This window comes from Podarcis pityusensis, assembly GCF_964106645.2.
Source record: "Podarcis pityusensis genome assembly, chromosome: 10".
NCBI lineage: Eukaryota > Metazoa > Chordata > Lepidosauria > Squamata > Lacertidae > Podarcis > Podarcis pityusensis.
In genome coordinates, this window is record NC_138035.1 from 24,861,732 (window position 1) to 24,888,771 (window position 27,040).

At 40.0% G+C, this 27,040-nt stretch overlaps 2 protein-coding genes across 7 annotated transcripts in view; one reads left to right on the forward strand and one right to left on the reverse strand.

Moving 5' to 3' along the window:
• The window catches only part of PARPBP (PARP1 binding protein), a 26,006-nt gene extending 15,406 nt beyond the window's left edge, over positions 1 to 10,600 (forward strand). For 2 of the 3 annotated variants that reach the window (XM_080971717.1, XM_080971718.1), the window contains 5 exons: positions 3,387 to 3,570; positions 4,468 to 4,634; positions 6,149 to 6,230; positions 7,779 to 7,941; positions 10,003 to 10,600. In XM_080971717.1, coding sequence (XP_080827843.1) covers positions 3,387 to 3,570; positions 4,468 to 4,634; positions 6,149 to 6,230; positions 7,779 to 7,941; positions 10,003 to 10,343 — 937 coding nt within the window. In that variant the 3' untranslated portion in view covers positions 10,344 to 10,600. The remainder of the gene's footprint in view (positions 1 to 3,386; positions 3,571 to 4,467; positions 4,635 to 6,148; positions 6,231 to 7,778; positions 7,942 to 10,002) is intronic. The other variant, XM_080971719.1, reaches the window with a different exon arrangement.
• Positions 10,488 to 25,927, reverse strand: PMCH (pro-melanin concentrating hormone). 4 transcript variants are annotated; one of them, XM_080971854.1, is made up of 4 exons: positions 25,884 to 25,927; positions 11,985 to 12,178; positions 10,997 to 11,201; positions 10,488 to 10,728 (listed from the first exon to the last, which is right to left on the reverse strand). In XM_080971854.1, the coding sequence occupies exons 1-4, from the start codon at positions 25,918 to 25,920 to the stop codon at positions 10,679 to 10,681; spliced, it is 486 nt and encodes a 161-aa protein (XP_080827980.1). In that variant the 5' UTR covers positions 25,921 to 25,927; the 3' UTR covers positions 10,488 to 10,678. The 4 variants fall into 4 exon arrangements, with proteins under 4 accessions (XP_080827980.1, XP_080827979.1, XP_080827978.1 ...); XM_080971853.1 differs by lacking the exon at positions 25,884 to 25,927 and adding an exon at positions 18,838 to 18,910; XM_080971852.1 differs by lacking the exon at positions 25,884 to 25,927 and adding an exon at positions 15,784 to 16,070.
• Positions 25,928 to 27,040: the final 1,113 nt, after the last annotated feature.

The following is a 27,040-nucleotide window of genomic DNA, read 5'->3' on the forward strand; positions in this document are numbered from 1 at the left end:
CCCTCTACATTCACCAGGCACTACAAACTAGACAAATATGTTTTGACAGAAGCAGCCTTTGGGAGGAGGATCCTACAACAAGTGCTGTGATTACTAATTCTCCTTCCACCTAGTCCATGAGGGTACTGCATTTGTAAATCCCTTTCCTGTATAATCCACTGATGAAGAATGAAAAGTTGGATTTAGTGTAAAGCAGAGGATTTTTTTTCTGGTTAGCAGACAAAAGCAGACAGCACTGCCTTTTGAGTCAAATCAGTGTGGTGGGATACAAGGGTCTATGTACATCACATTTGTGCAGTTCTCTCTGGTAAGCCAGGCAGGGATTCTAAATACACCCCTTCTCCATATTTTTCTAGCTGTTTCCATATACTATTCTGTTAAGGTTTCATTCCCCGGTGTAGTTTTTTTTGTCTATGGCCACAATGCTATCAAGGCCAAGTGAGAGGATAGGAGGGTGGTTCTTTCCTCTTTTAGCTTGCTACTGCAAACATTTTTAGAATTGTTTCTTACCCTGCCTTCTGAAGATGAGCCAACCCCATACTGCATGCTCCACTCTCTGCTAACCAGAAGTGTAACTTTCCAGTTGTTAATATTGCAGGTCAGAGGTGGGACAGAAATCAGTTTAAATTAATTTAATGTGGCACAGGTAATGTAGCAGGAAGTGAAGTAGACCAAATCTTAACTGCTTGGCTCTTTTTGTACAGCTTAAAATCATTCATGCAATGTATCAGGAACAGATTTAATACTTTGGGCAACTTAATAAAATCAGCCTCAGGTACAACCCCTTGCATAGTTATTTAGGAGCAAATCCTGTTTAATTCAGTGAGATTTACTTTTGAGTAAACAAGGGTAGAATCGGCTGGGAAGACTAATCTGTTTATACTGTACCTTAATGCAAAATGAAGAAAACCATGGCATAATGTCTTTAATTCCCAAACACAGTAGATCAGTACTTTGTCTTGGCCTCCTCATATGAAAAATGAATGAAGTTTTCCTTTCAATGCTCCAGCTAGAGTTGTGTATATCTGTTGGGGAATGGGAACATTTTTCCTGGAAATGAAAAACGTGGAAAGAAAAATGAGCATTGGGATCTTAGCTGTTGGAGCAGCAATATTAGGTAGAAACAAACACATTGATCTTAGTTTTCCTGAATGTTGTGCTGCCAGAACAAGAATAATAGCTAAATGGCCCTCTTTGTAGAACTATCCAATCAGACTAGGTGTGATCCTCATACACAATTGCCAGACTTTTAATGGGAGATTGGTTTGTAAGCATCTTAATCAAAAGACTGTTGTAGGTTTCCTGGCCTGGAAAGAGTCTTTTCTATACCTATGATGAACAGAAGTTTTAATTATGATGGTCCCTTATTGGAAGGTAGGTAGCAGTGTTTGCAGTGCTTTTTTTCTGGGGGGATGCAGGGGTACACATACCCCTAAACATTTTGTGAATATAAGTTTGGCCTCATTAAGGGGCAGTATTTCAATATGAGTAGGAAAATGAGAGTAGCGCTAAACATTTTTTTAAGGAAAAAAAAGCACTGAGTGTTTGTGCATGGGGAAAACTCTGGATTAAGGTACCATAGGTTTTACTACTCAGATTTTACACTTAAGAGCTCTTTGATCAGAAATTATGCAGGTAAAAATCCATACTAGATAGAAACATAGTAGTGGCTTACTAAGAGATCATATTTGGGACAAAATGCTTGGCTACTGGAGTTTCTTGAAAAGGAGGATTTTCCTGACTATGTAATTGAGCTAACAGAGCAGAAGCTTCATTTCTTACTAACCTAGCTAAAGGCCTGTCAAGTTTGAATGGTGGGGGTCAGAGAAGGATGGAAAGTTTACATTCTTTACTCCTACCTATATACCAACAAACACCCAACAATCATGTAAGAATTGCCATGGGGTAGTGATTAAAGCTGCTCACTATACTTAGAATAAGTTCAATTCCTAATCACTAGAATCACTATTTGCATGGTCCTCGCTAAATTCCTGTTTTCTTGATTACACACTAGTATGCATCATGGAATGTTGAGAACTGACTTGTATAAAGTATGCACTGTATTAAAAATATAGAAATCTTGTCTTTCCCTCTGCTGCTGGAAGCATACGTCAGACACTTTTATTAAAAATATGTTTGTAAATGACCTGTTTGTGCTAGCTATTTAATTATTGCTGTCAGAGTTGCTTCCAGATCCTAGCTCACAGAGGATCACGCTAGCCAGCGATCATTAAATAAAAGTCTTTATTGAGTTACAGTTTCCATTCTCAAGCTGCTGCGTGCAACCCTACGTCTAATGGTTAGATCGGCGAAGCTCCATCTGAGTCTCCGCCCCTTGTACACCAACTTAATATCCTAGCCTTGCTCCACCTTTTCCGCCTGACTGTTCTTCTCTGGGTCCCTCTGCCCCCCGGGGTCTCTTCCTTCCGGGATTCCTCTGACGCTGACGCTGACCCCCCTGACTCTTCTCCCTCCTTTCGGCGGGCTTTAGGACCTGGCTCCCTTTCCGGGCTGCCTACTGCGCCACCTTCCTGTGCATTTGAACTTGGCGCGCGCGCCCAACCTTCCACCTTCCGTCTGACCGTTTCTTCGCTCCCCGATGGAGGTGTGGCCACTCCTGACTCGTGCCCTCCCCCCTGTTGTGAGCTGCCAGCGCTTGATCCCTGGCGCCCTTCCTCTTCCCTGCTCTCTGGCGGTGACGCTGGTCCTGATTTCCAACTGCTCCCCTCTGAGTCCCCTCTGGCTCTATCTTCCTGGGGTGTCCCCCTAGGCTCCCCCCTTGCCCTGGCCACTGGTGCTCCTTTCTGTGAATCTTCTGATTCACTGGAAAGACTCGGAGATCTCGGGTCGTCGTCATCACTCATCTTTTCTTCTGCCTCCTCTCCCTCGCTCTCTGTTTCCTCCCTTGCCCTTGCCTCTGCTCCTGAACCCCTGACAATTGCTATATAGTACTCAAAAAACTTTTGTTGGCTTATGAGCTTATAAAAGTTTGGGAAATGGAAATGTTCTATAACAACAGGCAGATTTCACTTCTTTTCAAACGTTAATCCACTTGTGGCTAATGAGTAGAATTAGATAAATGTGAGTGAACAAATGATAGCCTGATGGCATAGCAAGTTTTAATTATTTCCTTTTCTATTTAAAATTGTAAACTAGAGAGAAGTCTACTGTCCCTGCTCCTTGACTCTTGTAATCTCCCAATTCTTAAAAGTGAAAGATTGCATTAAAGAGCAAGATCTTATTGCATGATGCTGTGCAACTGAATAGATCAAAGCTGTTGGCTGAACAGTTTTGATTAACTGTGAAGACGCTCTGTTTTCAGAACTATTAAGTATATTAAAATAGCGCCAAGATGAATATGGAGATGACCCTAGGTCTGTTTTTAGACTTGCAGGGGGGAAAATTCTATCAACAATCAAGATGCATTTGATAAAAGGAAGAAACAGCAGGGATGCCTTCTGTCAAGCAGCAGAGGAAGTTGTACAAGATTTGGATTTGAGGATTAAAAATATTATCAACTTTCAGCATGAGTCTATGACAGCTAGCACCACTGGAATTAGTCCAGCCCGGGTAAGGGGCCTCCTTTTGTTCTTCTAAATTGTTGGATATAAAAGAAAGGACATTTTTCTTAATGATTTGAATGTAGAAACTAACTCAGTAATACAAATTTAATACAATAATAGGTAATATATGCAATACAGTGTAAGAACTATGCAGTCTAGGTTTCCTATAATATGGGTTTAACTAGTTGAAATAAAGAATTAGCATTGTACTGAGGGTTGAGAGTGTGTGTGTGTGTGTGTGTGTGTACACACATAGTCTTACTTGGCAAATAAGGTACTTCTAAAGAATTATGAAAGAGAAGAGTTTTTCTAGTAATTTAATACTGATAACTTAACATCAGAGTGAAATATTCTAGATTTTGTCTAGTGTCTCAAGACGTTGCTATCAGCAATTTTACCCAAACATTATAAACTTCTACCTTTATAGATTTTGAAAAAAAATATGATTTTCCCTTCATTCTTAGTAATGGTTAACATTGTGATTACCCTTACCATTATGTTACTAATGTTTATATGCTGGGTTTTTCCTTGGCTGGATTGGCTGTTAACTCTGGGAGGTCTTTTTGCTAAGCCCTCCCTTGCTTCAATCCCTTGGCATTATTTTTCTGCATGAACACCTTCAGTGGTGCACCTTGTTGGTTCTTGCTGTCTTAAGTACAAGCACAGCATGGTCTAAGATAAGTAGATGTGATACAACCTCCACCCATGTATCTGATAATCCCAACCTGTAACTAGTCACTTTTAATCCAATGATACACATGCACAAACATTTATGTTCAGGTTTTAAGCTTTATCAGAGAGGTTTTATATCCTAAATTGTATGACCTAAAACTATTTTGATCAGGTGAGTCAATTGATGCAAACCCCTCCTGTAAAGCTAATAATAGTCAATATTTAATTTCAGCCCAAGCTACATGCTATAAACCATGGCACTGCTTATTGTGGCAAAGATACTGTGAAGGCTTTATTAGCACTTTTGGATGAAGCAGCTACCGATCCTCCTCCCAAAAACAAAGCCCAAATGTTGTTTGGTGATGAATTCGGATTCCCTTGTACCTTTTTGTTGTTCAGGTAAGTGCTAGGCGCTGAAAAATCACAGAAGAGGTGAGAGCAAGAATACTTTTTCCCATGAAGCTGATGACTTGGGGCCACTTCATATGCAGTTATCTCCTATACAAAGACTATGTAAAGAACAACAAGCATACTGTAACTTGGGAAGTGTGGAATGTGTGTTTCAAAGAAGACAATGGCTCAGGAAGTTGATTCATTCAACTGTCCTCGGCTGGAATTACCGTATTTTTTGCTCCATAACACTCACTTTTTTCCTCCTAGAAAGTAAGGGGAAATGTCTGTTATGGAGGGAATGCCTACGGGTAGCGGGGGGGGGTATCTGCTGCAGTCGTGAGCAGAGGATCCATGGTTCCCCTTCCTTCCCTCCTCCATGGCTCGCTTTGAAACAGCAAAGCGGGAGAAGAGCCGCTGAGTGGGGAGGAGAGAGGGACAGAGAGCCTGCTTCTTTAAAGGAGCAAAGTGGGAGAGGAGAGGAGCCGCTTACACGAGTCTGGTTGGCTCCTCAGGATCCTCAGGATTTTTGCATTGGGCTGCCCCAAACTCACTGTCAGATCACATGTCTGTGGCCACAGCATGAACCACAAAAATCATACACCCACTGTTTCGTTTAGAATATTTTTTTTCTTGTTTTCCTCCTCTAAAAACTACGTGCGTGTTATGGTCGGGTGCATGTTATAGAGTGAAAAATACGGTATTCTTGGGTGGAAAAGGATGACAATATTGTGTCAATAAAATATTAGTCATGGAATTCTGTATAACAAAAATAATGTCATCAACAAGGGGGAAACAATTGCAAAGTAAAAAATGGAGTGAAACACTTGAGAAGAAGCATACCAAGACTTAAGTACTGTTAAAGATAATTTCTAACTGAGCCAGTATTATGTTGCTTGGAGTTAGATAAAATATGGCAACTGAGAAGCCTTAGTGCTACCCATATTTCCTTAATGAAAAATTCAGTTTCAGCAGAATGTTTAGTAAACTTATGACTTTACCCAAAATGGTCATTACAGCTACAGTGATAAAATAAAAACAATAGAAAAAGGGTAAAAAACTAAAAGTATGTACAATGATAAATAAATAAGTTGTCTCTCCCCCCCCCCCCCACCCAATATTAGCTTTTCCAATCAAGCTGTCATCAATAGATACAGAGCTCCTTTGTATGTGTGCAGATTTCTGAACTAAAAAAGCATTTGTTTCATGGCGGGAACCTATTTACACAAGCATTTTTTGTGTACATATGAATTGGCTCTCTTCTTTAAAATGAATTAAACACCCACACAGCCAAAGGTCTCTGCAGATCAAAATACATGTTGCATCTCTCCAGTCAGAGCAGCTGCAGTAGGTTTTGTTTTGGGACTGGGTTTGCTTTTTGTTCATATGCTAAAAAGTCATTTATTTTGGAATTTTAAAAAACACGCCAAATCTATATATGCATGTAATGAAAATTCACCGTACTATGTTCTCATATATTGGGCTGGTCACTATTGCTTACAGTCACTGTTATATTAATTTAGATCTCCAGCACAATCTAGTGGATCTTCTCCAAAAGTTTTGAGACAGAGAATTCGGACAGCAGTTGGTGAAAAAAAATTTAAGGTATGATAACTGCAAAATCCTTGCCTTGAGGAGAACTATTATCAATCTAATTGATTACATAACTATATTGTCTGGTGTCTGAGGCCTGATTTGCAATTTCAGGTGAAATGATGCTTTTATTTCACTCTTCTTTCTCCCCACCATCCCTTAAAAAACAACAAAACTGCAATGAACAAGCACTGGGGTAAACACTGTCTACCCTCATGCACCAGCTCCTACACTTCCTTTCCTAAGCATGATAATAAACCCAGACTGGGGAACTCTCACTTAATTCAAGCCAGGGATGAAGCACTGAAGTTAGTGCATGGGGTGGAGATTAGGAAGATGTGTTTGGTTGAGGTGCTCCCCCCCAACCTGGCTTTAGCATACTGAAAGTTTTCTAAAGATGGAAAAAGCTGTAAAACAGAGCATTTTGGTTTGTCCTCTGTGAACTGATCACTTCTGCTTATTTGTCTGTAGAAAGTACCTTAACAGCAGGGGTGGATCTGGACATTCTTCAGTCTCCAGAAGCTACTGCTGTAAATGATTAGTTTGCTTCCTGCAGTGGAATAAGCATACTTAGAGTCCTTTGAAGAAAAATATGTATCAAGGTTTTTTTAAAGTTAATTTGGATTTAAACTGTTTTAAGCAAAGCTTAATGGCTTAGATCTAATCCTGTGGGCCTTTATATCAGTAAAGCACCAATTGTACTGGTACTCTGTGTTTCATTCTAATCTCACAACCTCTGGTATTGTGATAATGCAATGTGATAGGTTAGAACTACAGTTACATATATTAAACATCCCCAAATATAGTATCATACAATGCTGTTACGTTTACACTGAAATGGGCGGAACAAGATAAGATTTCAGATTATATTCATATTGGCCCGAATATAAGCCGCACCCGAATATAAGTTGCACCTTTAAAATTAAAGGGGAAAAAAGAAATGACAATACCTGAGGAGGAGTGGGGCTGAGGGGAGCCAAGGAGGCAGCACCTTCACTCCTGAGGCAGTGGGCAGCAGCGCTTCCAGAGGGTCAACACCACCATGGGCCCCCAATGGGATGGGCGGAGAGAGGCGGTGGCTGGCGGGACTCATGTGCCCCATGGCGGGCTAAAGCCAGGCAGCACCTCAGGCTAGCGCCTGTCCCAGCACACCAGCCGCATCTCCTGTTCCTCCTCTTAGCAGACCTTCTCACTCTCTCATCCATGCTCCTCTCTTCCTTCCTCCTCCTCCTCGCTGCCTTCTGGCTCCCTCTCAGGGACCCTCTCACCGCGCTGCCATCTTGAGAGCTGGCCCAGTTGAAACCAGGCAACATCTGGGGACAAGCCCACTCCAAGCCAATTTTTGTAAGGTTGTGAATATATGCCGCACTTTAACTTTTCATGGTAAGAATTTTTTTTTGGGGGGGGGGGGGAATGCGGCTTATATTTGGGCCAATACGGTATATAATGTAAAATATAGTTATCTAAATTTCTGGAAGTATTTTCACATCAGATTTCCATATTGGAAACCACGTTCATAGCAACCACCTGCATTTCATAATTTCACTTCTTTCAATTTAGTTGAAGCAACCTTTAATTAGGTCTCAGTTTTCTTGCACCTACAAAGATGACCAAATGACTGAGGCAAAGGGTCAGCATTTCCAGGCAATCCAGGCCCCAACATGTGAACATCCAGCACTGAAAGAAAAGGCTGTTCCAGACTCTAAAGATGAATCAACTGCAGGTAAGCGAATCAGCAATAAAACTTCTCAAGACCTCTTTGCTTTCCCTTTCCCCTTTTCAGTGACTATATAGTTGCATCTTTCTGATAAGCCAGATGGATTTGTATGTTGCCAAATTCAAATTAACCATTATAATCACATCTAAACTTGTTTTGTATAAGAAAATCAGAGTTCTATTGAATCACACCAAAGACCCATCTAGTTCATCTGTTTCCAACATTGGCCTTTCAGGGGCGCCTGGGAAGTCCACGAACAGGGTATGAAGGCAGTCATGCCTGCTGCTGTTTTCTGTCTCCAGGTTCTGATATCCAGCAGCTGGTTCTGGTCAGGGGCGTAGGAAGGGGGGGTGCAGTTCGCCCTGGGTGTCATCCTTGAGGGGGGTGACAAAATGGCCTGCAGCGCACCCGAGCCATGCGTCTCTCCTGGGAGTGATACGGTGGCTGGGGGCCCCGCGCTGCCCGAAATGGCAGCGTAGAGCTTGCGTCCGCCAGGTGGACTCTGTGGGCAGCTTGCTGTGCCGCCCCCTGGGCGGGTCGCCGCAGCACCCCCGTGCATGGATCGTCCCACCCCCATGGGCGGCTCACCCTGCCCCTGCCACTCCGGGTGCCAGAGCAGCTAGCTATGCCCCTGGTTCTGGTATCTGCAACTAGTATCCAGATTCTATTTAGCCAGCATGGAACTTATTGTTAGACTTGTTTTATTATGTATATTTTGTTCTTTTAATCATGTGCTTCCTGTATACCTTACTCTCAGTCTCACCTACTTTACAGAGTTGATGTGGGAATAGACTATGCCTGTCCAATATGGCATGGAATTTGCCCCTTTCTTTTGCACCACGCAACCTGAGTTCTCATCAAGTTTTCCACAATGACCCCACAATCTCTTTCCTGGTCATCATTATCAGTTCAGACCCCAGCATTATATATGCATATGTGAAGTGTATATGTGAAGATAGGATGTTTTGCCCCAAGGTGCATAACTTTATGTGTAAAAGTGAACACGTAATTCAAATATCATTTGCCATTTTATTACCCATTTACACAGTTCATAGATATGCCTTTTCAATCTCTTCACAGTTCACTTGGAGTTTCACTGTTCTTGATAATTTGGTGTCTTCCACAAACTTGGCCACTTCACTGATCATTCCTAATACGATCATTTATGAATTAGTTGAATAGTACTGATCTCAGTGCAGATCCACAGGAGAAACCACTGCTTGCTTTCTCCTGTAATTATTTAATACAAAACCCCTTTATATAAATGTTGGCCATGAACATTCAGACCTTCAGAGCACTGGTGTTGAAAACAGCATTGCTTTTGAGTGTTGTTTTTTGTTGCCTTAGGGCTGTATTTCTTCTGTGCTTGCTTCTACAAGCAAGTAATTGGAATATCACTGGGTATACTGTATATCAGCAAGGCCCATATAATGCAGTCATGGATACAGTTTGCAGCAAATCCTGTTGCTGCAACAGCTAGAATAAGTGCAATGTGATCTTATAAGTTGCTGCTACTATATCTGCGGTCACCAGATGCGCCTTTTATCTTTGTCCACCCAGGTGCATAACTCAGTACACGGATTTCTGATGTGTAAAAGTACCTTGTGTGAATTGACCTCTGTCAAAAGTGATACTCTAAATATTCTTGAAAAATTATTGAAACTTCACATACTTTTTATAACCTGTGTATTGCCATGGTAAATAGATGAAGACAAAGGTGCTTAAACTGTTGGTTTAATTCTTTTACATCAACAAATAGTTGCATTTTGCTGTGTATGTTTTACGTTTTAGAGATGAACTTTCCTCCTGTTTTCTGGCCTCTATGTGTCTATTTCCTATAGCAATTGCCGAATTCCCCCCCCCCCCAAAATCATTGCTACAATCCTATATCATGTTTGTCTTGTAGTGGATTAACTCTGCTAATTTGGGTTGGGCTAATTATTTTTATAAGAAAGTAATCTGTGTAAAAATGATGTGGATTTAAGTGACTAGCACATCAGAAAAAAAATTACTCAAATAATATTATCTTGCTTTTTTCTTATAAAAATGTTGTGTTCTCTTAACCAGCAGAATGCCTACATTCACAACTTGAAAGTGCTGCACTTGGAACTAGTTCTGGAAATGTTCATCAGAATGGAAGTAAAAGTAAAGAAATAGGAAAACTAAGTTGCCAGCCAAGAAACAAGAGCTCAAAGAGGAAGCAGGTGGACAGGACTAGTGAAAATGTCATATGCAGTAATGAAAACGAATCACTTCAACACATACACAGTAAGAGACCAAAAACTGCAGTGAAATGCCAGAATAGTTTGGACAGCAAAATAAAGAGGGCTGGAAAATGCAACAAGATTATAGCCAAAAATAAACTGATTGTTGGTCAAGCAAAGCTAACTCATTTCTTTAGATTATAAATGCTCTTGCTGTGATTCTTATGCAAACAATTGTTGACTCGTTTTGAGGTTTGAAAGAAAAAAATGCATACGCTACAGTAACATCTTCCTTGTGATTATAAATATTGATATGTATGCAGTATTTGGACAAATGGATCAACAAGCTTTGCGGAATTCCCAGTTTTAATAATGCACTGTAATCTTTTACATTTGTATACTGTAATCATGTGGTATTTTGATGTACAAATATTTAGGATCAATACAAACACAAAACAATACTTAAACCACAACTACTTCTTTACTGAATTGTCAAGAACATGGTTTTGTCTCTTCCAAATGACGTACTTCAGCAGTTGTTAGACTTGCCAACAAGGTCGGTAGACTCTTCCCAGCATGCATCTGAGCACTGCATAAAACATCCAATAAATATTGATATTTTTGTGTAGATAAATAGTTAACAGACATAACATTTATTTAAATTGGGTTTAAGAACATCTTCATCTTACATACCTTCACTAAGCTAATAATCTTAAAATCTTTGAATCAATTTATTTAATAATTTTTTTAAAGGAAATGATTACAGTCCAAGTGTTTGTCTCAGTAGTTGATACCTTAATATGCTGCAATAATCCAGCTGTTTTACTTGCTTGAAATAACCTGAAGGTTATACTTACTGTCAAAATCTCTTCTTCCAATAGGTAATTTAGCTGAGTTCTCATCATCTTCAGTCTCTCTCCTTTGTTGTACAGATTGAATGTTCTGAACTTCAGCATCAGATGGAAAAGTCATAGGTCCCTCCAGTGCAAAATAAGGAAGTTGCTTAATATCTAGGTTCATGGGTTGGCCATGACTTATGGCATGGTGTTTAGGATTTATATTCTGTATTTCAAAAAAAATGTAATTTAGATGTTTAGAAAAAACAGAAAAAAAATTAATGGCTAGAATGCAAAGTGTAGTGATCTCAATCGATCTGATGAGCCATTTCCAGAACATGGATTGCAGCTCCTTAAAGAAAGCCTCTTTGGAGGATGCCACTTTTTTCAAGTGGGTGAGCAGTTTATAATTTTTTAAAAATAAATGAATAAAGAGAATGAGGTTGAGAAGAAAGCTGGATGCTGGGGTTTTAAATAGCATAAAGCAGATATGTTGGGACTGCCCAGTGATACAGAAATTTTGCAAGTTAATATTAAGGAAAATTGAGGTTACAACTCAAGTAAAGATTTAAGCAGATTGTATTGTAATTTTACTAGGTTCTGTAAAAGTAATTGAAGTTAGATAACTTATTCTTTGTTGGTGATGCTAAAGTTCTCATTGCTCAGAACTGAATAAAGGAAGAAGCCTCAGCAATACAGAATTGAGAAATTGATGGAAAATGATTAAATTGCCAAAGTTAAATACAGTACTGGGTTACAAGCAGAGAAAAGCCCAGAAGAATACTTCCAGTGAATTATTTTGATTTTTTAAAAAATCTATTCAAAGCAATCTAGTTAATCTAATTGGATTAAACTAATAAGACTTGTAACTGATTAAGGATTGATTATATTTATCAGTTTTTAACTGTTCAGGAATTCTTAAGAGTTTGTAAGTAGAATGATTATATTGTTTCATATAATTTATACTAATGTATTAAAAAACCATATTAGCTCAAAAGATGAAACTCACAGAGAACTTGGGGGCTCCATCTTCCTCTTCATCCAGAAAAATGTTGTCCTCCATTTTATAATGCTCAAGAGAAGATGCAGGCCGTGCCTTTTCAGCTTTGCCTCCATTCTGTATTACTTTTCCAAGCGTGAATGTACTAAGCAGCATATCATCTTCTGCTTTTCGCATAGACTTTGAGACAGAAAGAAAGAAACCTTGAGAAAAGAGAGAGAAAATTAGTATTAATGCATAGGATGAGATACACATTCTCTGGTGCTTTAATGTTTGCATGGAAGAGAATCAAGTTCAAATATTATTTGAAAGAGGCTACTTTGAAAATAGTGTTGGTCACAGGCAAAACGGTCTTTATATAGCCTACCGAGTGAATAGCAACCACTTCAGTGGCTTATGTGTTCTTCAGATGGCCACTAGTTAAGAGGGTGACCTTTTGTATACTATTACATTTCTTTTATTTTACACCATAGGTGATGAATTTATTTAGTAAGATAATATTGAAATACTTTGGATTATCATATATCAAACATCACAGGACACTATATCACTTCTTCCTTTTTCTAAATAGAAAGCATTTTTTAAAAGAACTAATTTGCACATATGTGGAAGAAATGTGTGTGTTGTGGGGGGGAGAGTACTTTTCCTTGAGAATGGAGAGAGGGGACTCTCAATAAGGGAAGTCTAAAGTAATGAACATTTTTGTTTATGAAAAGACAGCTAAACATGAATATGGTCATTAGATATTTTTGTTAGAAGATCAGCAATTGCACATTTGAATTTTTTGAGATTGCTTTATTTTATCAGGCCTAGAACTTCACCTCACCACCAGGTACTGATTGTCTCCTACAAATGCCCTCGCCCCCCTCCACTTATGTGAGGTAATGGGTAGTTTGCCTATGAGTGCCTAAAGAGAATTCTGATCACACATGCCTTCGTTCTGGTGACAGTTTGTGTACTGTAGGACCCGTCCAACCAAAAGGATCTACAGCAACACCATTGGGGAATGCCAAGTGACTGCCATTTATGAGCCTGACTATCAGTTCAATCACATAATAGGGCAAGGCAAAGGGACAGCTAGGCCCAATGACTGGTGGTAACAGTGGTTCAGCAGTCAAGTAGACTACTTCGGAAGGTGGTAGACTCTTCTTCATTGGACGTTTTTCAACAGAGGTTGGATGGCCATCTCTCAGGGATTCTTTAGCTATGATTGCTGTGTTTCGGGGCTTGGACTAACGCTACAATTCTACGATTCTCTGACTAGGACTTAATTGAAAGGGCTGAAGAGGTGGTGGAGGAAGATGAGCACACTAGAAGCCAGCAGGAGTAGATTAAGAAAATGGAAACATCAGGCAGAAGGCAGCAGCTATATTGGATTTTTTATATTACTTATGTTAATACCCCACCTTTTCTCCAAGGAGCTCAATCAAGTTGGTGTACATGATTCCCTTTGCCATTTTTATCCTTGCCACAGCCCGGTGACATAGAGGTTGAAAGACAGACTAGCCAAGGTTACCCAGTGAGCTACATGGCCAAGCTGGGTTTTGTACCTGGGTCTCCCCAGTCCTGTTCGGACAGGTTTAGTTTTGATGGTTTTTATCACAAGCCAAGTGGCCACTTCCTGATCACCAGACCTGTGGGTGAGGTTAGTCAAACAGCTTAGTTCAAGGATACAACAGGGCTTTCCGTTAACACAACGCCGTCTGCCTCAGCAGCTCCACTTAACAGTATAATTAACTACAGCAGCTCATGGTTGTAGTTCAAGGCTGACATTTTATTTGGCCTCAGGAAAACTACTTATATATATATGGCCAAAATAGCTGAATTTAAAACTGTCATTATGCAGGGAAAAGAAAATGGGGGAAAATGTCCTGTAACATGAAAAAAATACCAAGAAATGGGGCCAAAAATGAGTTTTATAACAACATAGTGCAGGAAAAAATTTCTAAACTAATAGTATTTGCAGATGCAGGACTGTTCGTAAATGGCTGTGCTGCCAAGCACAGTGAAAGGTATGTGGTAAGAAGGGGGAGAGGATGAAATATTGTTCTAATACTGTAAAGTTGGAAAGACAGATTTCATTGTATTCAGATTTCTAATATATATTCCCACAAGGTCAAATAGGTAATAATTGCTCTCTCTCTCTCTCTCTCTCTCTCTCTCTCTCTCTGTGTGTGTGTGTGTGTGTATGATGGGCTCAGAACTATTATTTACTTGTGAACTTGGATATTTTTGCAAATAAACAGCAAAAATTACTACCCATTACCAAAATTACTAGAGGCCTTTGGCCACCAACTGGCTTTTGTGGCAGGGTTTCTTAATGGTGGATATTTTCTTCTCTTATTGCATTCTTAAAGGTTTTAATTTGTTTTAACTCAGTATTGTTTTTTAACATGGTAACTTATTTAGTTGTTTTTAATATTTATAACTAACTGGTACTTTTAAAAAGCTGTATCTGTTTTCAAGGTATGTTGTGAATCACCTTGGGTTCTACACTGGGAAGAAGGTGATATATAAAACAAATAAGGTTAAAAAAAATCAGCACCAGCCAGTAAACATGTTTCTAATGATGATATCTACAGATCTGAGTCTTTGAACCTGGATCTGCCACAATCACCAAAATGGGTGGAGACTCTCTACCCCAGAGCAATGTTGCACTGAGAGCATTACACAAAAATTAAATGGTGGGTGGCAGCATGGCACAGACAGCAGCACTGCCATCGTCAGGTAAGGTCACCAGAGAAGGAGAGTGCCCACCTGGAGGGCATTTTGTCTGGGCTCATTTCAAAATGGGAGCTGGTTTTGCTTAGCAGACTTCCTTAATGTAAAAGTGATTGAAACAAGCTGAAATCTGATGTCCTGCTTACCATGTGTTTCATTTTTCTACCACATGATGACTTGGTTTCCTATACTCATGCAAATATGCATTCATTTTCCCTTGTGACATATTTGAAAGTATGGGAAACAATAGGGACTTTACCAAGTGGTAAGATTTTCTGCCATTTTTCTTGTGTTTGGATGCTTGTCTGGATATGTGGTTAGAGATGTTGAGTGGGAAAGCTACTGTTTGCTCCTTATCATAGTTTTCAGATTGCATAATACAGTACCAAATATGTTTATCTTTGAAAGATTTCACCACTTGCAATTTTTGCGGTATTTTTGTTTTGCTTAAATATACATGTGTGTGTGTTGAGATTTTTTGTTTTAATTGAGAAACTACTAGGTTTGCTCCACAATGAAGAGTGGGTTAAAATATTTCTTTTCTTTTTTTAAAAAAAGTTCCCTCAATTTTGTGTTGACAGAACATCAAGGCTGTTAACAAATATTATAGAAACAATTTTAATACAGCATAAAAAGATCACTCAAACTGTAGCAGAAGCAATAAATTAGCAAAGAGATATTAATATATTGTAGAAAGCCCTAATAAAACTTGTATTTATATAGTATTGTATTGTATTTACCGGCATATGCTGGCTGAAAGCAGAAAGAAGGGGAATCTGGCAAGTCTTCTGGAGCAGAAAAGTCCAAAGCTTGGGTGATACCACCACTAAGAAGGACCTGTTGTTTACACAACCAGCCTCATCTCAGACAACAGTTGAAAAGAGGGCAAGCCTTCCCCTGAGGACTAAAGCATTTATATAGGTAAATGCATATACAGTAAGACAAGGCTGGCATTTAGCTATCTACATCCCATCCTATTTAGGAATACAATGGTGATAACCAGCACTTTGAAGTGGGCCTGGAAACAATTTGCAAACTAATGAAGTTTGTATAATATTGTTATATGAGCAAACAATTAAGTTCCTACCAGCAGCCTGGATGATGTATTTTTGTACCAACTTTCCTGAACCCTTTTCAAAGCTATTATGCATCAAGGATCTTTTTTATTGTGGGAATGTTGTGGGCAACTGGAGAGGATATATTGATTAATATTATCCTTCCTAACTTGTGCTAGTAAGTTTCTTTATACAGCAGAGTGCATCCCCCCTTTTACACAGCAGGAAGCTGGTTGCAGACTTGTGTGAGTCTCTTAAAATAATAAGCAATTCAGTCTGGCTTGCCCAGATTGAGATATGTTGTATTATTCCTGGTAAGACCCCTTTGATCACTCCTATGACAATAAAGACACAATAGTCTTATTCATGAGTTAAAAAAAAGCAGTTTTACTCACGAACAGCAGAGCACAGCGTGATTCCTGAAGGCAGGCTTTAGGCTTAAAGTTACAAATATGTACAAACAGGTTTACCCCATATGGGAGATAACCTAGGGACTGCTGGCTGACAGCAGTGCAATCCAGTTGAATCAGGAAGCAGGCAGGGGAAAAAAGGGGGGGGGTTGGTGGCTATGTGACTTGGCCTTTTAGTAGGTCTGGAAAGGTCACATCCACCTACTAGTCACATGCAAAAGGAAGGATGCTCCAGCCAGGTGTAACAGGAAGTTAAGCTGGCTGGACCAACATGCCCCATGCATGTTCACTCTAGGCAAACAGGAAATGATGTACTTGACTGCTCCAGAGGATTACATCCCACATTTATATAAAATTCTCTTTGTACATATAAAGTTTATGGAATTAAATGAAAACATTTATGAATCTATAATATGGGCTTTCCCCCCAAAACTGGAGGCCTGTTCTCTCTCAAATATGACAAATATCTTGAAGATATTTTTATTCAGTATGGAGCATCTCTGGTCAGCAGTAATATCTGAATATAATGTTTGCAGAATAACTGTGTTTGGCAGAATGTAACAGATTTGTCAGATTTCAAATGTTTTGACTTTGAATGTCAGACAGAATGATGAAATTAAATATTAGAATTCAACAACAAAACAATTTAAAGAAATGCTAGCCTGCTAAGGCAATGAGTCATATTAAGTCACGCTAGAAACCTATTCATGTAGTCCATCTGAAGATAGTTTCCAGATTGTTAATGACACAGAATTATGTCACTGTAAAAATGGTTGCCTCTAGTGGCATATTGGAATATACCAACTGCAATTAGAATGTATTATTTTTCAAATAAGGCTTGAGGTTTATTCCAGGTGAGCAGTGATCTTTCTTTCAAATTATGAACTAAATACACACACACAGCTAACCCAAATGGGTGGAGTTTTCTTTTACGATCCATAAATTACTGTCACAATCTCTCTTGCCATTCAAAGACAGTCTTCAAAACCCTGCCTGCACTTTCTAAACTGATTATAGCTGGGGTGTGTGTATATATGTATCTATATGTTACATAAACTATAGATATATACACAAACTATAGCATATATCTATCTATCATCTATCTATTTATCATCTATTCTAATTGCTGCCATCAGAAGAAAATCTATATGCAGGAGACAGAGTTTTGTATATACCCTGCAGGATACAGAGGTGAGTTGTGATTTTAAAACTTTTTAGCAGGTTTTCTACCTATATTTTTCCTAATGCTTTTTGGAAGTGTCTCCCCTTGGGCTGCTTAGATTAGAAGAAATATTTTTGGTTTAATATTGACAGTAATTACTTAAAGCTTAGACTGGGTACTTTATTGTTTCTCTCCATCTCCCCAGACTTTTACTACTTTGGGCCAAAAGTACTTTTAATATTGCCAGTATTTCATAACAGACTTGTCTAGGCACTTTAGTGAATGGTTTATAATGAAAGCACACAATCTTCATCTTTCAAGAGATCAAGAATTATATATATAATATATATATATATATATTACATAGCTAATGAATAGGTCTACAGATGTCCGGTCTAACATGAACATTTTGTGGATTCTATGTGATCCACAAAATTCAGAGAAGTGAAGATTTTGAAGGATAGCTAAGTTTTGGTTTGCACACTGTTTTGGAAAGTGCTTGTTAGGTTTGCATTAAAATCCTAACAACCAAATCCCTGCCCCCCAAACTCCTAATTAAGCCTACCCAAAACATGGAAGTTACATTTTCGTGTGTGTGTGTGTGTTGCTACTCATATTAAGAACCCTGCTGACTCAAATTAAACATCCAGGATCCTGTTTGCCACAGTGCCTAGCTAGATGAAACCAGGGTATGAGGGCAATAACCTTCCCTTTTTGTGACACGCTGCCTCTGAATATGGAAGCTAATATAACCTAGACTGCAATATTCCTGTTTGTCCTGTGGTTTCTAGGCCCGGGTCTGAAGTTTTTGGGGTTTTTTTGTCCTGCTGCCTTCTCCGGGAAAATCTGCTATGTATCACTGAATCAGAACAAACATGAGTCCACAGAAAACCTGACTGATGTTTGTTTCGATTCAGTGGTAAACAGCAGGTTATCCCAGACAAAGCAGTGGGACGAAAGAAAAACCTCTCAGACTCATGCCTAGAGATCACAGGACAACCGGAACTGTGGAAGAGCCCTCAATAAACCAGGTTTGCAGTACACTATACTTATTTTTCCACTCCAGAACTGTGGTTCATTAAGTTGATTAAAAAGGCCTAAATGATTTAACTTTAATTAGGTCAGGAGCCTCTCACATAACTGAAAGGGCTATATTTTTTTTGCTGTGACTATGTTTTGCTTGTTTGTATGTTTGACCTGATAGTTTTGAAAGTGAGAGACAACTGATGATGACAAGGAAGGTGTCAAAGCAATGCTATAAATGAGACCTTGAGGATTATTTACAGTTTGTTAAGACGGCTGATTTCTGCAGCAAGGTATCTAAATGTCAGCCTACCTCCCACTTTTAAACGCTTTCATTTCTATAGAAGAAAATGGTTTTCCAACCTATATATGTTAGTTAGAATATCTGCAGAAATCCTTTGCATAGTGTTTGCATACATTGAGATGACTTTAAACTCTGAACTTAATGGTCATACAGCCCCATCCCCTTAGTTATGCATTACTTCATTTACCTAAAAATTTGGCAAGCCAGCCCTGCTGCATTTGTGGGTCCAAGTTTGGTGCATCCATGGGGTGGAGCTCAGTAACTTTTGGCAGATCCAAGGGCAGAGCCTAGTTCAGAATCAGACCATCCCCTTAGCCTTCATTCAATCTTGGGGGGTTGGGTTGGGTTGGTGGGAATCACAGTAATAATTTTGGGGCTGCATTTCATACCCCAACGAGATTTTCAGTGTATTTGGGTGTGTGTGTGTGTTAGAATGTATAAAAAGCTAACGGTAAAGGACTCCTGACAGTTAAGTCCAGTTGCAGACAACTCTGGGGTTGCATTGCTCATCTTGCTTTACAGGCCAAGGGAGCCGGCATTTGTCTGCAGACAGTTTTTCTGGGTCATGTGACCAGCATAACTAAGCTGCTTCTGGCACAACGGAACACCGAAATCAGAGCAGCGCACGGAAACACCATTTACCTTCCCACCAGAGTGGTACCTATTTATCTACTTGCACTTTTTGGGGCATGCTTTCGAACTGCTAGGTTGGCAGGAGCTGGGACCAAGCAATGGGAGCTCACCTTGTCGCGGGGATTCGAACCGCTGACCTTCTGATTGGCAAGCCTAAGAGCCTCAGTGGTTTAGACCACAGCGCCACCCTCGTCCCTCATTTTCCTCGACCGTCAGGTGATGGGTTGGCGTGGTTGGCGTCGCCGTGCCCCAGTGCCGGCCCCTCGGCTGGGACCCCACAGGCAGGCAGACGGGCGAGCGAGAGCGGAGCTGCCCCAGCTTCCCACACGGGGACAGGCCAAGGGGGCCCACGACTTAGAATGTATACCCCAGGTAATATTTGTTTCTGTGACATCAAATTAAGTGTGCTTGACAGTACCTGAACACTCAAGAGCCAGGAAACACTTATTCAGAGAAGGTAAAATCTGGCTGTGTAGTTATTGTTCCCCTGTTCCAGTTGCATACTGAGTAAACAACACAGTTTCTGAATCTTTAGTAAGCTATGGTTTTTATTTTTAATTACAAACAACCAAAACTATTTTTGTAAGTAAAAATATTATGAAAGTATTGTAAACTGTCAATAAAAACCTGTTTCTACTGAAAGCTAACAAACTTTTTTGGGGATGTATTTCTAACTTCATTAAGAAACTCACAAGAAAACAGTCCTTGGTTAGACAGCAGCCCCCCAAACAACATTATATGGTTTGTGCCGACCTACTGATACACTCTTGACCTTTCCCTGGCCACTTGTCTATTGAAAACTATGGGCTGCTTTACTATCCCATTCCGTAAACATTGGCTGGATTAATAAACACACCCGAACGGCAAAATTCATTGCATTTCTGGGTCATTTTATGCTAGAGGTGTTTTTTTGTTTTGTTTTGTTTCCAGAAACTAGTAGGTGGTAACTGGCTGAAATTTAGGGAATGTTGTATGGGTGACAGTTTGTGACAATGTCCTGTAAAGACTACCCTGTAGGTCTAGTTATGTGTAAATTGCACAATGAAAAGTGCTCTAGGGGTAAGTTTCTAGAACCCCATAACTGGATGAAAGTTTTAAAGAAGCTAACAGGAAAATGTTATTCTCCTTACTTTTCTGGCAACTTGCAAAATCTATTCCCTACCCCTTGAGGTTTTTTAGATTGTTTGGCAGCCATTACATTTCTGATACTTACAAAAAGAAACTTCTAAGTAGCACCTGGATATGCCATGAAAGCAAAAGTTTGTTTATTCAGCTTATCAAAAGCAAGTTAAAAGTCCATGATGTTTAATGTTCACCTTAATAAGGTTCATTATCTCATCCACAGTCTTATTTCTTCCCTTTTCTGATTAAAGGAAGAGGATGAAGGATGAATTTTATAAGATATTTCAGTAAAATATTCTTTTCCCTCTAGAAGTAGAGTAATTAGGTTGGGGGTTAAAGAGAGGTAGTCTGGTAATGTTAATCTGGCTGCTTGTCAAGACTTGTGTATCAGCCAGAAAAAGACCTGGCAGGAATATTTCATTTTTGTACCAAAAACTCTAAGTTGATTTTTTGCAGATGATTTGAAACTGTGTTGTCCATTGAAAACAGCAAAGGGCAGCTGGGAGTAGGTGAATAGTCCAGCTTTCAAACACAATTTATTTGAAAAACCCACATTGCAACAATACTGAGAGAGATTATGTGCACTGAAGACAGAGTTGTCTTTAATATCATAAAATCCAGGACAGTTTTGAGGTGCTACGTATACAATTAGCTAGTACCATAAGGGTTAGTTTTTTATTTACCAACAGAGAATTGTTTCTTCCTTGCCTTAATCACCTTATACCTGTATCATCACACTCAAGACAATGTGACTGGCCTGCCTCTCAGAGGTGTCTATGCAGATCTTTTGGTGGTAACTAGTTCCTAAGACTGTGGCGCCTTCCAGCATTTTTCAGCAGTTTCGTGCATGCCAGTGATACTACTGAGTTCAAATAGAGTTGCTGCAATTTTTCAGCACTTGGATTCAGTAACATATACAATCTGTTTTCAGGCAGTAAGCTGTTGTTACACAGAACCATAGAATTCAAAAGTTGGAAAGGACCCTGCTAGTCCAACCCCCTGCAACACAGGAATCTCAACTAAAGCATCCATGACAGAAGACCATCCAACCTCTGCTTAAAAGCCTCCATTGCCTTCCAAAGAAGTCTGTTCCACTGTTGAACAGCTCTTAACCATCAGAAAGTTCTTCTAATGCCTACTAGGACTCTCCTTTCTTGTAACTTGAAGACATTGGTTCAGGTCCTCCGGAGGAAGAGAAAACAAGCTTGCTCCGTGTGACAGCCTTTTGAAGATGGCTTTCATAACTCCTCTCAGTCTCCTCTTTCTCTGGCTAAACATACCCAGCTCTCTCATAAGGCGTGGTTTCCAGACCTGGGTCATCTTGATCGCCCTCCTTTGCACATGCTCCAGCTTGCCAACAATCAAGCTACATGCAAAAGACCTCAGTCCATTTTATTTTGCACTGTATTTTCCTGGCCATTTTTAAACAGACAAACAAAGTTAAAGGCTAATGCATGCCAGATGATTTCTGCTATTTTCACAACTCTGGGCCATATTTGCTACTGATCCAGGGTTCAAAAGCCTGTAATATTGACTTGCATCATGTTTTGATTCTATAAGAGATGGTAGCTTCACTCAGTGACTTTCTACCAGGTGAACAAAGATGGAGGTCAAGGCCTCTTTACTGGTACTTTGTTGCTCTTCACACAGTGACGAAGAGGGAGTGGCTGAAGAGACCATTGCTTCTGTCTGGCTGAGACATTGTGTATACAGCAGAGAGCTGATGGAGATCAGGTGCTATGATGGGTGGCCCAGAGAGAAAAATATAACAGCTGCACTGGCTGCCTAGTAGCTACTGAGCCATGTTTGAGTTTTGTTGGGACCCTACCATAAGTAAATACCAGGTTAATCTTGAAGATATTCCATATAGATCCTGCTGGTCACATCCAGTGTGGATTATCTTTTGGTGACAAGGGAGAAGTGGACCTTCCAGGCAACAGCATTCACCATCTGGAATTCCCTTCCCCAGGTAATCTGTGAGGCAGAGATGGTAATGACCTTTAAATGCCTCTTAAAAGCATACGTGTTAAACCAAGCTCTTCCTTTTCTCCCTTTTGTGTTTTGTACACTGCCCTGTTCCATCTTACACAATTTTATTTAAGTGGTACAGACATTTTATGAACAAATAACAAAGTCTTAGGGAAGGCTATGAAAAATCAAAAAGACCGAAGGCAGCCAACAGACCTTTCTTGCACAACAACTGCACATGGGATCAACAAAGTAGGTTCGGCTACAACATATTTTCATGTGGAGTGCTCCTGTTCAGGTTTCCAGCTTTTCCATTCCATGTGCCCTGATTATCCACTCCCCTCCCCAAAAGTCAACCTGAACATGCTTAAAAGGTTTTAACCCACAGACCAGTCTGGGTCGGACTGGGGTTACAATTTGACCCTTAAGGCCACTTTTTGAAAACATGCCCACCTGTCAAATCAGATGACATCATCCTGATGGATGTGATGTCATCTGTAGGGTGGGGTTTAGTTCCACTTTCCAGGGAGCTGTGGGAATTGCAGCTCTGTGAGGGGAACAAGGGCCTCCTAACAACTCTCTTTAACAAACTACACTTCCCAGCATGCTTTGGGGAAGCCACAAAGTAATACTGTTTTTACATGTACAGTACAGATGGGGCCCAAACTGTTGGTGGGAACATGATGGTAAAATGGCTCAAATCATCTTCATGTTTCGTGAATACAAATGATAACTACAGTGGTACCTCGGGTTACATACGCTTCAGGTTACATACGCTTCAGGTTACATACGCTTCAGGTTACAGACTCCGCTAACCCAGATATAGTGCTTTAGGTTAAGAACTTTGCTTCAGGATGAGAACAGAAAGCGTGCTCCGGCGGCACGGCGGCAGCGGGAGGCCATATTAGCTAAAGTGGTGCTTCAGGTTAAGAACAGTTTCAGGTTAAGAACGGACCTCCGGAACGAATTAAGTACTTAACCCGAGGTACCACTGTATAGCAGAGTTCTCTGTCAGCAGTTTCCTAGCAGCAATGAATTCACAATAAAAATGACAATTTCAAACCATCTCCCCCGAGAGGCCTCAAAAAGAGACCATAATGTACTGTTTTTGTGAATCTAATCTACAATATACAAGACGCATTATAAGTGCAAACTGCTAATGACTTTTTGAAGAGCTATATCAGCTTTGAAAACAATATTTCAGTGCATCATTACCATAGTCTGTCCAGGACTGAAGTGGTTTCCAGAAGTTCCATAAACATCCTCAGACAAGCATCCAAATGACAAGGAGCCAAAATGTTTCCTGTCTGGAGTTAGTGTTGTGGTGAAGAGATCCAATGTAATAATCAGAGAACAGAAATGTTATGGCAAGCTTTAAAATAATCTTTTTAAACCTAAATTTCAAACTTTTGCACGATTACATTAAAAATTATTTCAGAAACATTTTCATTTTTATTGACAGTAAAGTATATAGGTGTGCAAAACACAATGATGAAATTTAGGTTTTCCTTAGTGTAGATGTAACTGTCCCCAATCTTCTAGCCATAGTTAAGAAATTATGCATCCTGCTGAACCAGACCAAAGGGCTGTTTAGTCCAGACTCCACTCTTCTGCGGTGGGCAGCCAGATGTCTTGCCTATAAGCAAGACGTGAGTGCAATAGTCCTTTCCTGCTTGCTTTGCCCAGCAGAAAGTAATACTAAGATGTATGTTGTATTTTCCTGGCGGTGGTGTAGCCATTATGACTCGTAGCCATTTGTAGAATCCTAGAATTGTAGAGTTGGAAGTAACCACAAGGGTCATCTAGTCCAGCCCCCCACAATGCAAGGAATCTTTTGCCCAATGTGGGGCTCAAACTCACGACCTTGAGATTAAGAGTCTCCTGCTCTACCAACTGAGCTATCCCAGCCTACCCGCCATGATTTTAATCCTCTTTTAAAGTTGTCTCGGTTGGTGCCCATCACCATACCATATGGAAGCAAATTCTGTAGTTCAATTAAGCGCTGCATGAAGAAGTCCTCTTTTTCTGCCCTGAGTCTCCCCAGGTTCTAATCTTGTAAGAGGAGAAAAGTGTGTGTCTATCCTACATTCTCCAGACCATTCTTTTTATTTTGTATTTGACTTATTAAACTTATGTATCACTTTGTACTAAAAGAGAAAGTCTTAAAGCTATTTACTGTAACTTAATTTTAGTATTGGGACACGGGTGGCGCTGTGGGTAAAACCTCAGCGCCTAGGGCTTGCCGATCACATGGTCAGCGGTTCGAATCCCCACGGCGGGGTGAGCTCCCGTCTTTTGGTCCCAGCTCCTGCCCACCTAGCAGTTCGAAAGCACTCTTAAGTGCAAATAGATAAATAGGTACCGTTTTATAGCGGGAAGGTAAACGGCGTTTCCGTGTGCTGCGCTGGTGCCGGCTCGCCAGAGCAGCTTCGTCACGCTGGCCACGTGACCCAGAAGTGTCTCCGGACAGCGCTGGCCCCCGGCCTCTTAAGTGAGATGGGCGCACAACCCTAGAGTCGGACACGACTGGCCCGTATGGGCAGGGGTACCTTTACTTTTACCTTTTTAATTTTAGTATGCAGTTTTAGCATGTGCTATTATTATTATTATTATTATTTATTTATTTATTTATTTATTTATAACTGTTTTTAAATTACTGATTTTAGTTTATATTTTAAAGCTTTTATGTAACCTGTTTTAATGTTTGCTTTTACTGGTACTTTTAAATGACTATTTTAGATTGTTTAATAGGTTTTTATTCCTATTTTATTTATTTAACAAAATTTATATACTGCTTATTCACACAAAGACAATGTAGAGTGTCAGTACAGTAACCATGATAAAAACACAACCAAACCCTTGACTGAATAATTGTAAGAACAATATTTTTAAAGCTAGTTTAGGAGCTAATAATGCTGCAGCTTTATATCTCTGCTTAGCTTAAAATACTGTTTGCAAACCCAAAGGAAGAGACACAGACTATATACTTTAACTTGTGGTTTATGGGTTGTTGTTTTTAAGTGCCCTTATGGTGACCCTGTTTAGGGTAGACATTGGGGATATCTTATTAAAATTTTGCTAGTAAAAGTACAATTTTTTTCTTATATTGACCTTCCAATCAACAGGGGCAGTGGATTGGGGAGGGGAGGAACAACCCAAATACATTTTGGTATTTGAAACAGTAATTTGCAACTCAAAAAGTCCCAAATCCATTTAATCTTAGAAGTCAGCTTGGTCCAGTATAAACAGCTGAACAAGTTTCGGCCCCTCTTCATCAGATGCTTTTGTATACTGCACAGTCTTCAATTCATCATTTTCAATGTGTATTCATGAGAAAAAACATCTGTATCATCTTCACCTGCAGAAAAAATAGCTGCTCAAATAGCTGTCAAATTAGGCTGTCATTGACCGAAATTGCAGCCAGATTCAAAGCAGAAAAATATAGCAGGTGGGGAAGAACGATAATAACAAGAAGATGGCTGCTCACTTTTGAAGTGTTGGAGGTACTACCTGGGCATGCCAGTGAGGTGAGAGATCCCGTTTTCATTGGTGCATTCAAATATTCCCTTCCCCCCAACTGCCATCCTTTCAGACAAATCTTCCCCTGAGATGTGCTGGGATTGACAAGGCAGCTTCTGACCAAGATTGCTCATTGGTGAGGAAAAAGCATGCTTCCTAAGGTTTATGGCTGCCATTGTTACATACAGTGCTTTTTTCTAAAAAATATATTTAGGGGTACTCTCATTTTGACTCAAGAAAATCACAATTTTGTAGTTCAAATTGGGGGAATTAAATACAGTAAATGGACAAAAGTACAAAGATTCACAAAATGTTTAGGGGTATGTGTACCCCTGTGTCCCCCCCAGAAAAAAACACTGGTTACATACCTTACAATGGAAGTTTCTGGAAGTGTGACCTCATTGCTCTGGGAAGTGGTGCTTCTGTGTGTGGAGGGGGAGATGAGGAAAGAGGTGAATAGGTGGGAGAGGTAAAGGCTAAAAATGAGTGAGGGCAGGAAGTAGGGGGTCATACTGAGCTAAAAACAGGAAAATAAAAAGAAGAAAGGCAGATTAGGGTCAAATAAAGATGTGGAGGGGGGAAGGAATAGCATGGAGATGTAAAGAATGGCAAAATGGGGAATAAAAGAGTGATAAGCAAGGTCACTGCCAGACTTTAATGGCCCTTTAGGCTGATACTGCCCATGGGCCCCTGCCTGGTGTCAACCTGGGTCACATCTTCTACATCATCCATTTAAAGCAGATGGATTCCCCAAAGAATCCTGAGAATCGAAGATTCCCCCTCACAGAGCTACAATTCTCAACACCCTTAACAAACTGTAGTTCCAAAGATTATTTGAGGAAAGCCATGTGCTTTAAACATATGACATAGATATGACCCTGCCCACCCACCCATCTGCTGCTGTTGCTTCCACATCGGAGTCTGCTGCTGTTAAGTCAGTTACCTCAGCCCTCTTCTCCCTGCAAACATATTTGAAATTTGAAATACTTTGTCACTTGTACAACTTGTATACAGTGAGATTACACGAGCACCCACCACTCAGCTCTCTTTGTCTTAATTCCCCTCGTTTACTGATGCACACCCACCAAACCTGAAAGTCAGTTGCCCTGTTATCTTTTCATTCAGCAGCCTAACAGCCCACGGATAGA

Coding starts and splice junctions, on each gene's coding strand:
- PMCH (XM_080971851.1), bottom strand. CDS start 12,254: ATGCAAACATTAAAGCACCAGAGAATGTGTATCTCATCCTATGCATTA. Junction 11,202..11,984: donor ATGGAGCCCCCAAGTTCTCT/GTGAGTTTCATC, acceptor TTTGAAATACAG/AATATAAATCCTAAACACCA. Junction 10,729..10,996: donor TGGAAGAAGAGATTTTGACA/GTAAGTATAACC, acceptor TGTTTTATGCAG/TGCTCAGATGCATGCTGGGA.